The sequence below is a fragment of the Netta rufina genome (genome assembly GCF_964035555.1).
Source record: "Netta rufina genome assembly, chromosome: 1".
Classification (NCBI taxonomy): domain Eukaryota; kingdom Metazoa; phylum Chordata; class Aves; order Anseriformes; family Anatidae; genus Netta; species Netta rufina.
The window spans coordinates 86,098,401-86,111,805 of record NC_140123.1 but is presented as its reverse complement, the minus strand read 5'-3'; the positions used below and the strand labels follow the sequence as shown (position 1 = coordinate 86,111,805).

General features: G+C 41.3%; 1 protein-coding gene across 1 annotated transcript; it reads left to right on the top strand.

Moving 5' to 3' along the window:
- Positions 1-727: 727 nt before the first annotated feature.
- Positions 728-1,603, top strand: TASL (TLR adaptor interacting with endolysosomal SLC15A4; the record flags this gene model as incomplete). Its single annotated transcript, XM_084289569.1, has 1 exon — positions 728-1,603. The coding sequence occupies one exon, from the start codon at positions 728-730 to the stop codon at positions 1,601-1,603; it is 876 nt and encodes a 291-aa protein (XP_084145695.1).
- Between the last annotated feature and the right edge of the window lie 11,802 nt (positions 1,604-13,405).

The following is a 13,405-nucleotide window of genomic DNA, read 5'->3' as shown; positions in this document are numbered from 1 at the left end:
CAGCACATGTAGGGCACAATTCATCTAATTTCAATTCGGGTGTCTAAAACAAGTCTAATGAATCATGTCTCCAAAAAGCCTTGCTTTTGTTATTGACATTTTAATGTCTAAAAACTAGAGCCAATTCTATCCAACTTAGCATATGGAAGTGATAAGTGCTAATTTAATGATCTGAGACTTCTTAGTGAAAAAGGATTCACACCTACAGTCATTGATCAGTCTGGATACTAAAGGGTTATACTCTCGATATGAATCTCAAATCAACATAGTTCAGAGGCAGATGACAAACCACACACAATAAAAGTTGCTTCAGAGAGGGAAAGAGGGGGGAAACCCTTGGCTTTTTAGCTGAAATAAAGGGCAAAAATATAAATATTTAAATGCAAGCTATTATAGCACTTATTACCAAAGCAAACCACTTCTTGTTCCTCTCTTCCCAATTCACTTGTCTTTGGATGTATCATACATACCATATGCTGTGTTACACAGAATATACTTTGATGCAATTGAGTTAACAGCACAACAGGGAGATGATCTGATCACTTCACTCATTGACTCAAGTCCCCCAGAAAGACAGAGACAAGCGTTAATGTTCAAATTAGAAATATATCTCGGCAGCTTGTAATAGAGGTGTGAGTATAATCATCACTCACTGACTTGGTAACGAACTAATGGTTTCTTCTTGTCGTTCTTCTGTCTGCTGGTGGTTCCTTTCCTTTCTTGAAGGATGCTGTCAGAAGGTTACCTTCACAGAATTGCCTACCTTTGTGAAGACCTGAGCTCTGAGCTCTGCACCAACGTGGCAGCCGAGGAAGTGGTGTATGAAATGAGGTCCATTAATTATTCTTCCATTGAAGAAGCACAAGGAAAAAGCTTCCTTCAGAGATGCAGATCTGCTGGCAAATGTTTTTCCTCAGTCCACTCTAAAGGCAGCAAACACAGCAGAAGGCAGAAGGATAATCTCCTACAGCCCACAGAGCACCCAGCGCCTGAAGGGCAGACATCTCCAGCTACAGACGTCTGCGAGGGGCTGGCAAGAAAAGACACCTACCTGGTTCCATCCTCCTGCAAAAGCATCTGCAAGAACTACAATGACTTGCATATAGCTGGGGATTATGTGGTGCCTATTAGCTCAGTGGCGTCAGATTATACCTGTGACAGTGGCATCGGCCCTTTCCTGGAGTCCTCAGAGATTCCTCCACCCATGGAGTCCATGAGGGTCCCCCCCAGTGAGACCATCCGCAGGCCAGTCCAAGGCTTCTCATCGTGCTGGCGGCTGGCGAGCTTAATGCCACACCAGCAGCCTCTCTCTGACTCGGCCCTCAACGACTACCTGGAGCAGAAGCTGGTGGAGCTGTACAAGCAGTATATCATGGATAGCACAGCAAACAGGGCATCCCCCACTCAGATCCTGGCCTCGGAGCTCATCATGACTAACGTAGACCAAATCAGCATGCAGATATCACGAGAGAGGAATATGGAGACCACCAAGGCCAAAGACATTGTCATCAGCCGCTTCCTACAAATAGCCAGTGAACAAATATCCTCTGAAATTAGCACACCCAGTCTGCATATTTCCCAGTACAGCAACACTAATGTGTAGTATTTGAATTTCTACAGTTAGACAGTTTTTAGGTTCTGCAAACTCAATTTTTATTTTTTATTATTTTTTATTTTTATCTCTTCAGACATCTTTTTGCTTCGTTAAAATTTATTTACTGTCTACCAGTTACATTTTCCAGCACATATTAAGTAAAAATATCTGTACTGCACAGATGTCCCCCTATTGTGAGCCAGATGAATTACTTTTTTTTTTTTTTTAAATATTTTTTTCCCAAAGGCTTATTTCAGTGAGTGATTCATGGACATTAAAAAAAAAAAAAAAAAAGTAGAAAAATGACTAAGAGCATATGACACTCTTCCAGATACTCTCTTTCTTCCCCCTTGACATCTCAATTCATCTTTCCTCCCCTGGAATCTGCCATCCTACCTGAGGGTCTTTGTGAAGCTAAGGCTCACACCTCTGCAAGTACAGGGATCACAGAGCCACAGAAACAGAGAATTCAGGATGCCATCTGGTTCATCTCCTTGACCCAAACTGCTTTACTTATAACACCTCTGTCAGATATTTTTTATAATCTGTTCTTAAAGATACTAACTAATAGACACTTTACAGCTTCTTCTATACTAGGTCTAATTAATCCATTGGTGTCTTCCAATTCAAATTTACCATCCCTTTTTGCGAAGCAAAAACTCTGTTTCCAGACAGACTTTGTCAGAAGGAGTGTGTGTGTATAGCTGTATATTTTGTGCCGAGCTGAACTTCTATGACAGATGTCGGTGACTTGAGATGCCAGACAGACACCCACCATGTTTGTCAGCGACTTAAAGACTGTGGTGTGGTCATGTAGGGATAGTGGTGATAATAAGGGGAATGCTTCTTTCTCTTCCCCCTATTTTTAAGAGAATTTCAAATTGAAAAATAAGGGCTAAGCCAAAGCACCAGTAATTAATGTGACCAATTCCTTTGACCACTGAAGGAAAGCAGAAACAGACCACTCAGCAGCATGACCAACCCCTCCTTTTGTTACGAGCGTTGCTGTATGTCATAGGCCAAGGTTATTTGAACTTGACATATATCTAATAGAAAGGTCTTCTGTAAAATCTCACAAGTCTTAAAAAAGAAGAAAAAAAAAAAATTAGCTGCCTCAAGGATGGTTACCTGCTTTGAGTCGGTATGATATATAACACATTGTCAATGACAATCCATCATTGGTTGAGTTTCTAAGTTTAAGTATAATGTAAATACTAATTTATAATAAATATTCATCAAATGTTTTCATGCCAGTGACTCATGCCAGTGATTCAACACTGTTGTTTTGGCCTTTGTGTTCCTCTTTTGTTTTGTTTTACAAATGTAAGGCATGCATTTATGTGTATTTCAAAAACAAATGAGATGTAATAAACATGTCAGTTTATTTTATTGCTGCTCTCTTCCCAGAGACTACTGGATAGCTCAGTATATTTTCCTGCTTGTGCAATGAAGGGGTATCCAAAAAAACAGTTGCTATATGAACCTTTCCTGTGTGAAGTCAGAGATGGTAATTCTGTTGCCATAGCAGCCTACCCCAATACTATTATTCAACAACTCAAGATTGATAATTTCTGGCTTATAATGTTTCTAGACTTTTATCAAATTCAATTTACAAACAGAAAAAATACTATTCTAAAGAGACAGTAACATTCAAGATAACATACAGTCATGTGTTACACAAGCAAAATCCATTATTAATAGATCTCACAATTTTTTTAATTTCTCCCAGAATAAAAAGATACACAAGCATCTACGAAAATGGCTTGCAGAAGACAGCAAAAGCAATCAAACAGTCATTTTTACATCCTGCAAATGCGTGATCATTTTTTTTCAAAATGCATTTTTTTGTTTATTCCTATTGACATTCACATGACTGTAGCCATGGAGTAGCACAAAACAAAAAGAGAAGAACTTCCAGAGTCAAATACATATACATCAATTCCCTTGCTGAAAGATCTGGCACCTTCATCAGAGAGCATACTCCATTTTTGCACTCAACTTTACCCACTACATAGAGCACGCACTGTGTGAACAAAAGAGCTTTTTATCATCTGTGACCTGGAAGTCCAGATTTTGGTTCTCCTCCTAACTGGCAGATCTGTGACTAAGAGCTATAGGAAACATCCGCTGGCCACAGCCTCCATTCTGAGAAGAGATTTAGTAAATAGTAACAGCACCTGGGGAACAGGGACTAAGCGGCTTGCCCACAGACTGATGTGGAAATGTGGTTTTGCTCACAGTGTTGACCCCTTAGCTGCTGTATCAGAGTGCTGCAATGAGGATTTGGGGCTGGGCTTTCAGAGGAAAGAGCTATTACAGCAACTCACTATGCAGCTGTGCAAAAAAGACAGATCTTTAGCATAAGACAGCACAGCTGCTGCAATCAGAGGGCATGCTGGATGCTTAGATTGGATTATTCAGTCAATGACAAATCACTCCATTTGTACGGAGCTTCCTCCCAGGCAAATCACTTAGTATAATCACACCTATTCTCACATAAAGGTCTTACTTTGTATTATTGGACTGACATTTATGAATTTTATTCATGTAAGGGTCATAATCCTTGCAGAAGCTGATTTATGCTGGAAAGAGAGCTTTCAACCACTTCCTCCCAAAATATGGCTATTTTCTTTCCCCTGCCTAAATATAATTCCTTGGTTCACTTTGAGCCCTACTGTGCGTCTGTTTCTCATATGAATTACATACCATCCCAGTCCCTGAAGCAATACAGAGTAACTTTTGGATGTGACTTTTGCATAAACAAACAAATATTTCTTACTTTCCACTATGCTCAGCTGAAAGTTCATTTAAATTTCTGTCCTTCCTCCATTTAAAACTAATCTTCTTCTGCACGAGTGCCTCTCTAGGTGTGTCTGTTTCCTGCTAAAAGCACTTGGATAGCAATTAGGCTGCTATTAGCATGAGTCAGGTTGTTATCTAAAGCGATTACCATCTCTCTCCTTCTCCCTCCCTCTCTCCCTCCCTCTCTCTTTCCCTCCCCTCCTCATCTGTCTCAGGGTCAAATGTTTAAAGAGAGAGATCCCATTTGTTTAGTATCTTTGTTAAATAATCATTTTTAAGGCAGAGGCTCATCGCTTCTGGACACTGGTGGAGTTCTGGTGGCTAGTGAATGTAGTTTGAAAGGAAAGCCTGAAGTCTGGTCTCATGACTATTTCCCAGCAATAGGATGATCTGAATAGGACTAAGATCACTTGAGAAGAAAATAATAATAATTAAAAAAGGAGTAAACATTAAAAAAATAGGTTGGTTCCTATTTTGACCAACTGTCAAGAAACTGATCATGGAAGAACCACCATTAGCATATTCCAGTAGCTTCCTAGGACATTTTTTCACAGAACATGTTGCTGTTAACATGATTATTAGCATCTAGAAGTTTTATTGTTTATACGTAGTGCAACTGTGCCCCTAAGAGTCCAAGGCTGTCACCGCAGGGCCATTGAATGCTCCTGGGAGCTTCCAGGAAGGCTGGATGCACAATGTGAGAAGCAAAAAAATCCTCGGGTTGCTGCAACAAGGGCAACCTCTCGCTCCTGTCTTTGGGTTTAAACCCTGTGCCGGCTCTGTTTTTTTTTTTTGTTTGTTTGTTTGTTTGTTTGTTTTTTTGTGCCAAGATGTGGCTGTGGAGGGAAGGAAAAGGGATATAAAGCATGGGCTGAGATCTGTGCTGAATGTGAAAGCGAGGATTTCACACTCCGGTTGTTGTGTTCAGATGAAGACAAAAAGCTAATCACCTAAAACTGAAATAAATGAAATTCTGCAGCAGCCAGGCATAGTGCTGGGCCTTCAGTGCCAAGGCAGCTGCTGTGTGGCAGGACCTGGGTGAGAGGGGGGCACCCTGAGGTCTGGCTTATTCCTGCTGCTACTGGCCTTCCACAGCTGAACTAGGGGCAGCTATTAAGAACCATCCCTTCCTCAAGTCTCTTTCTACTATGGCTTTATGTCAGAGACAGGACCTTCACCAGCTGTAAGGTCTGCCATGGGGAGGAGGGGACAAAGGGACTATATGATTTTTTTTTTTTACCATGCTTATCAGAGTTGCTGTAAAATATTGTTGTTACTAGCACTGGGCTTCGGTAGTATACCTTGTCCTCATAGATTCAGAAGGGATAGTCACTGACTTAGAGAGGTCACTAGGCTATAGTACTGAAATGATTACAGACTTTAAACCAATACCAGATATGTAGGCCTGTAGTGCTTCTGCTAATTGACAGCGCTAGTAGTAAACCTCATTAAATGCAGCCCACTGGACTCAGAAAGGAAGCTGTATGCCCATGACAGCTGCTGAGCAGCCACTTGGCATCGCTGTACACCCAGGAGCATGGCATCTCCCACAGAGCAGTACAGCAGCTGTGGAGGGTGCTTGGGAGATACAGGAGCAGCTTCAGCTGCATTAATTACACACAGTGCAGGCACTGTGGGCAGCTTCTCCGCCAGCATGAGCCGGTGGGGCTGGCCTCTGCTTGGCAGATAACACTGATTGAGGGCTGTATTATTTGGTTAAAAACATCACTGTCTTAGAAATGGATACATAAAAATAACTAGCACATAAAGAAACAGACCTTTAGGTCAAAATGGAATTATTCACATGCTTCTGCTGTATCAGGAAAAGCTGGCTCACCATCTCCCTGGCATTAATACTGACAGGATTAGGGTGACTTTTCAGAATATTAAGCAGGCTTTCCAACGGCTGAAGGGAGCAGTGTTCCTTTGGCTCTTCTAAACGTTGTGTGAACTACTCTGTCTGAAGTGGAAATGCCCTCAAGGAAAATTAGCAGTGCCTCATTTTGAGTTAGCATCTGATTACTGCTGAACTCCAGGCTGCCTTTCCCTCCAGCACTGCTTTCCCACTTTATCTCTTGAAAAGGCTGGTCACTGCACACTCCTACACTGTGCTGCCATGCTAGAGCTCTGAGGAAGGCCCTGAGACCTCTCTCCCTCCTCCTGCCGTGCTGCCTTGTTGCTTGTGGCCAGCCTGCTCTGGCTCTCCAGCCTCTCTCTTCCCTTCAGCCCCCCCCCGGCATTGGAGAAGGACTAGCTGGGTGGCATGTCAGGACACTAAATGTCTGGAGGGGAGCAGGGGTGATGACTGAGGAGGATGGGAGCCTGCAGGCAGGCTGGTGTTGGCCCAGGTGAGAAGTCTTCATGGGCAGCTGTGGGCAATGGATGCCTATGTGGAGCCAGGTTTGTGAAATGGGCACAGGACTGCAGGCAGTGGAGTAAAGAGGCTTCACAATACTCCTGTGAAGATGTTTCCAGCCACTCCCCTACCAGATGAGACGACAATCTTGCCAGCTCCACCTGAGCCACTGAGTTTACAGAGCTGCAAGACCTACCGTGGGCTCTCATCCACCCCCCTCATCCACCCCCAGGTGTTCAGGCAAGGACCCTTGGAGCTCTGTGCCCTCTCTGCAAGTGGTGCAAGGTCTTGGCTTAGGCCTTGGGGTCTGCAGCAGCCCCAGGCTGCCCAGTCCTGGCCCAGCGCTCATGGAGCAGAGACTGGGCCAGAAGGATTTCTGAAAAACCAAGCACTGGGAAGGGAGGAGGTGAGAGTCACACCACTAGGCTCTGTGGCAGCTTTTTTCCTTTTTTTATTTTTTATTTATTTTTGTATGTGTGTGTGTATGTAATGGGAGATGAAGCTATGAGAATAAAATCAGAGAAGGCAGAGCTGATTTAGGTAATTCTCATTGATGCAGTTCTCTGTATTTCATCTTTACATGCAAATTACTGTGTTCAGTTTTGGGCCCCTCGCTACAAGAAGGACATGGAGGTGCTTGAGCGGGTGCAGAGAAGGGCGACGAAGCTGGTGAGGGGCCTGGAGAACAAGTCCTACGAGGAGCGGCTGAGGGAGCTGGGCTTGTTCAGCCTGGAGAAGAGGAGGCTCAGGGGCGACCTTATCGCTCTCTATGGGTACCTCAAGGGAGGCTGTAGCGAGGTGGGGGTTGGCCTGTTCTCCCACGTGCCTGGTGACAGGACGAGGGGGAATGGGCTTAAGTTGAGCCAGGGGAGTTTTAGGTTAGATGTTAGGAAGAACTTCTTCACTGAAAGGGTTGTGAGGCACTGGAACAGGCTGCCCAGGGAAGTGGTGGAGTCACCATCCCTGGAAGTCTTCAAAAGACGTTTAGATGTAGAGCTTAGGGAAATGGTTTAGTGGGGACTGTTAGCGTTAGGTCAGAGGTTGGACTCGATGATCTTGAGGTCTCTTCCAACCTAGAAAATTCTGTGATTTTGTGATTCTGTGAAATTCCCTCTTTTTTATAACTGTATTGTGTTTGGAGCGTAGGGGTAGAGCAGAGCAAAAAAAAACAAAAACAAAAGGAAAACAAACAAAACAACAAAAAAAAGAAACCAAAGAATAATCATTTAAACAGTACCATTCTAGCTCTGGTAGAGAATTCCAATGCATTTCTAAATGAAAACCTTCCAACAAAAGAAAAAAAAATGAACAACACACATATTAAGGATGTTAGAGGCAGGCAGAGCATACCCCATCCCTGAAGTTTTTCAAGGTCAGGTTGAATGACACCCTGGGAAACCTGGTCTAGTGGAAGGTGCCCCTGCTCATGGCAGGGGGGTTGAAACCAGGTGATCTTGAAGGTTCCTTCCAAACCAAACCGTTCTATAGTATGATATGATAGCAAAAATGGGATCAACAGTTTTAAGAAAAAGGTTAGGAGCTGTCATGGCCAGCAGTTTAAACCCATTAATCTCAAGGTGTTGAACTGTTTAGCAAAAGCTGGCTGACATATTACTTCAGAAACACAATGCTTGACTAAAGAGGTACAGTTGAGAAATAAAACAAACAAATAAACAAACAAAACCTACAGAACAGTTTTTGCATTAGTTAGGTCATATTAAAAATGCACAGCAGTGTTCCTTTTGGTCTGGAGAATTCAAGCAGAAATTTGATTACATAATTATATGAACCTAGAATCTATTATTTATAAAAACAGAATCTAACAGGTAGGGAAAGGGTAGTCTATCAGAAGATATTTTCCAAAATTAAGCACTGAAAATGCTAGGAACTGACCCTGAGAGGGTCTAGGCACTCACAAATCTGTGTGTATTAAGTGTTTAGCATCGGAGTATACATAGCATAATTTCAAAAATGCTCCATGCTCTTGCATCCATATTTAGGAGTGTAAAGTGTCTCAGGAGCCGAGGAAGGACTGACAGCTCTTAGCATGCCTTGGGAAGATTGATTTTTGCTGATTCACAGTTGAGAAACACCCAAGCCCCTTTGAGAACATCTATCCCTAAATTCTCACTGCTTTAAAACAGGAACCAAAGATTCCTTGTTTTGCCTATATGTGGCAGCTGGCATCCCTTTGATGTTCACAGGCCACAGCCAGTTTTGGTACTGATCTGAGTTACTGTAGCACATAGAGCAAAGAGGTCTCCAGGGGTGCTGTTCCTCCCTTGTCTGCTTGCTTTGCTGGAAGTCCTCGTGGACACACCCTAGGCACACAGCCCCTCGCCTTAGGGCTGCTGTGGCAATCCCAGGTGTTGAGATGTATGGATGGCTGTGGTTCTTAGTCTCAGTAACCCAGAACCTTTGTTTAAAAAAACATACATACACATCAATGGCCCAAACATTTATGACGTATTCCTAATAAACTGCATTGTGCTCACTGTTTAGGCTGAGAAAAGGAAGGGCAAAGAAGGAGGGAACAGGAAGCAGCAGTGGAGATGCAAGATGACTTGGCAGATGTAAACAGCTGGTGTGACAGTAAGTCATATGTCATAATCAGCATTACTTTTATGTTCTCTCCAACATGTTCTGACTCTCTTATTATCCTGCTTTGTGGATAGACATCCACTTTCCCCAGATTCTCTTCTTTATAATTAGGTACATGATCCGGGTGAAATTCCAGGCTTCTGCTTCCAGTGCCTCTTTTCAGGTGATGCTTATCCATCTTTTAGACGTTCCAGCATCTTCCAAACTCAAGAAGAAATTTCCACGCTTGACATAACCATGGCTCAGGACAACTTTTCATGCAATATTCACAGTGCATATTTACCAGACACTACTTGTCACTAATACATCCCCTTATCCTCGCTGCTGCATGCATGTATTAGAAGTTCTTCACCTTCCTTCTTCAAGGAATTTGGACCTTCCTGGCTTCAGCCTCATAGCAGCTGAATTTTATCAAGACCTATTCCAGACAGTGCCAGTGCAGTTCTTAGTATACATCTGGTAAAGATTCTTTAGATCTGTTAGCCTATCATCTATTGCCAAAAAATTTCCAGAGAGGTCTTCTGGACACACAGAATCATTAAAGATTTGCACAGAAGATCTCGTTAGAAATATACATGTGAAGGCTGTAGGAGATTTCTGAAGGAGAGTGATAGATGCTAGAATCATATTCATTAAATCAACTTGAAACAGTTAAAATAATAGATTCATCCTTCTGTAAAATAATACATTACTTTTCAGGCAGGAACATGATTACTTCCTGATGATTTCATCATATATATGAAGTACTTGTGTAAGAGTCAATTAATTTACTGTCAGTTGTCATTACATACACTATAAGGGTTATTGAACCAATTATGTATTCAAAATATTCTATTGTGTTAAAATATCAAAGCCAGTTGTAAGAAGATAAAACAGTTTGAGGTTACATTCAGGTTATGTCCCAATTGTCGCTTACTGTGAAATGAAGTTCGTTAATGGTGACCTGTTTCTTCATTCAGCTCACAAAACGATCAGCAGCATATTGGAAAAATCCATGGTACATATTCTTTTACCTAATGAAGTCATACAGCCTGTGATCCTTGTCTACAAATTGTGACCAGCATATTTTAAAATGCAACAGAGCAAAGGAAGAGGAAAAAGAATATGCGATCTTTCAAATACAAATCAAAGAAAAATAGGTGAATTGTATCTTTACTCCAGTTAAATAGCACTCTTCTTCGCAAGTCATTAACTCAATGGACTGAGTCATGAAACAAAATGTTATTCAGTTTAAGTGAGGGCACCACATGAAAGCCTCTAATAAAGGAAAGAAAGCAAATTTGTTCAAAATAATTGGATCCAATTAATTAAATTGAACAGTAACTTCAGTGACATGATTGCAACTTAGAGTGAAGCTATGTTTTCAGGTGATCCTACTAAGATTAAAGTTCCCAATATGGGACATCCAACTATGATAATTTTGAAGGCAGCGTATATCTGTGTGTCTATTTTTTCAAACGTGTTATTTTGTTTGTAATAGATGGGATAGGGATAGACTATGAAGAGATGCATATGTTTGATGACACAGAGACAGGGTAGCAATTGAGGAATGAAGATAAAAGAATTATTTGCTCAAAACAAGGAATTAGTAAGAAAAAAAAAGGAACTGGGGGGAAGGTGACCAATGCAGGACTGTATTTTTTACGGATGTAGTGCTTGAGAGTGCAGAAATTAAGAGCTTGGATAAGAACCATCTATATTTGTTGATAGACAGAAATTGAAAATAGCATGCAGAATAAACTTAAGGTAAAAGGAGAAGGTAAACAGGTGATTGTTGGGGAAATGAATAAGTGGAATTGATTATTATTTATTTATTTATTTTTAGATAGAAGAGATTAAGACATATTTGTATTGTGAAAGTAAAGAGTCAGAAGAATTTAAAAGTAATGCAAAAGAAATTATATTGGGAACATGAAGCCATGGAAATAAGTAGAGGAGATCAAATTTAAAAATGAAGTGAAATTGTAGGAGAACAATAAGAGCAAGAAAAGTTATAGTGCCCTGGCACTGAAATGTTGAAATGTAATTTTAATTTGGTGTGCTCAGCAGTAAGAACTGTGAAAAAAATGTAGAGGAAAATAGGTAAAAGTGTGATGGCAAGGAAAAGATGTGAAAATGGTCAAATGAGTTGCAAAAGTAGAGTCATTTAGCTAGAAAGACTGAAGAGTCCTGACCAAAGCACAAGGAAAAACAGTGATTATGATATAGAGGAAAGGCAAGAGAGGGTAGGAAGGAGATATCTTAAGATGAATAAGTGTCATAAAACCAGATGAACTGAATGGCTGTCAGGAAGGTCATGGTACTGTTGGCTAGGGACAGGTGGGAAAGAAGCCCAGGCAGTGACTGCACTAGAAAACACAAACAGTGAGAGATCAGAAAAGGATGAGTGTTTGGTGACGACATACCTGGAAGGATGACTGGGGCTGCCAAAGGGTTTGGTGAAACATACAGCAAAGGCGTTGTGTGAACAATTACCTTGGAATCTGTAGACAAATAATTACCATGGAATCTTTAGAGAAAAAGTGAAACTAGGATAAAATTAGAGAAAAAGACGAAAGGGATCAGAGGGATTGGGAGGCATGAGGAGGGGAAAGCTTTAAAAGTTGTACTCTTTTTAAGAGAAATAGTGTCAAAAAGAGATGGACTGGGAATGTGGAATAAGATATTTTTTGTGCTTGAGAAGCCAAAAAAGCCCTTTGACCCAGGACACGTGATGTAAATCTGCAGTGAAAGACAGCTACAGTAGCATCAATTGAAAAGATATAATTCCTTAACACATTTAAGAGTTGAAGGAAATGATATATGCTCCAGATGCATGCTAACTACACAAAATGGAGTGGTCATTCCACAGATGGTAAGAGAAAGAGAGGAAGTAGAAACAAAGAGGTGTAGTGGTTCTGATGTAACCTGTCATATGTCACATACAGGTTCCTCTTTTTGGCTAAGATTACCCCATTTCAGTATTTCCTCTCAGTTTTAGCCTCTCAATTTTCCTACCACAGAGTCCAAATGTTGGAGAGTATGGAGGTCAAGATATTGTGCCATGATTCTTCCTGGCTACCTAGGACATGAAGTCATACTTTGAATTTTATATTAGTATTCCAATTTTATTTCACAGAGAGAAATAATTGTAAAGAGAAAGGAATTCAATTGAGAAGTATGCTAACTGTTTGTGGAAGAAACTTGATATTCTGTGATGGGGATTTTCTGCAAAGTTTAAGGGGGCTTTTTGATCTGAGCAATAGTTTGACAATGGAATTGTGCCTAGCTCCCACAGCTGACTCTCCCAACATCCCTGTGGGCATGGAGAGAGGGCAGCTTTCCTGGAAGCCTCTTTTTCCTGGGTCTCTCCTCTTAAAAAGGAAGATGGAGAAGAAAACAGAAATAACTAGTCATTTCTCATTTCTTACTGGCACATAAGAGAGAGCAGTCACACTGATGGGAAAGGTTTTCCTGGACAGAATGCCCTGGAGACTATTTTAACAAATTGGAATCAGTTATATTTCTTTTATTTTCTTTTTACAAACCACGTTTGCTTCTTTGCTATCTCACCCAGGCCTGGGTGACCCAACTTGATCCAAATGAACACAGGTGTAGTATTGCTTATGTTTGACAAAGTGGGAGCCAGAAATATTAATGCCCTTGAAAATCAGGCCTCTGGATTTGAGGTGGCCATTGGAGCGGGATGCTGAGGAAAAAATAATGCTTTAGAGCAGCTTCATAGAATCATAGAATCATAGAATATCCTGAGTTGGAAGGGACCCATAAGGATCATCAAGTCCAACTCTTGACACCGCACAGGTCTACCCAAAAGTTCAGACCATGTGCCTAAGTTCACAGCCCAATCTCTTGTTCTGATTAAAGGCACACTGCTGCATAGGCCTTGGTATCCAATTTCATGGATCCTAATTCAGCATGCACGTAGTCCTTACAGCCTACTGTGACTGCATGCTGTTTTGCAGCCTTTGAAGGAACAGATTTATCAAAAGCATATATTTTGGATTTGTCTTAATTTCCACATTATAGACAGTTGTAGTAATGCAGTCTGAAGG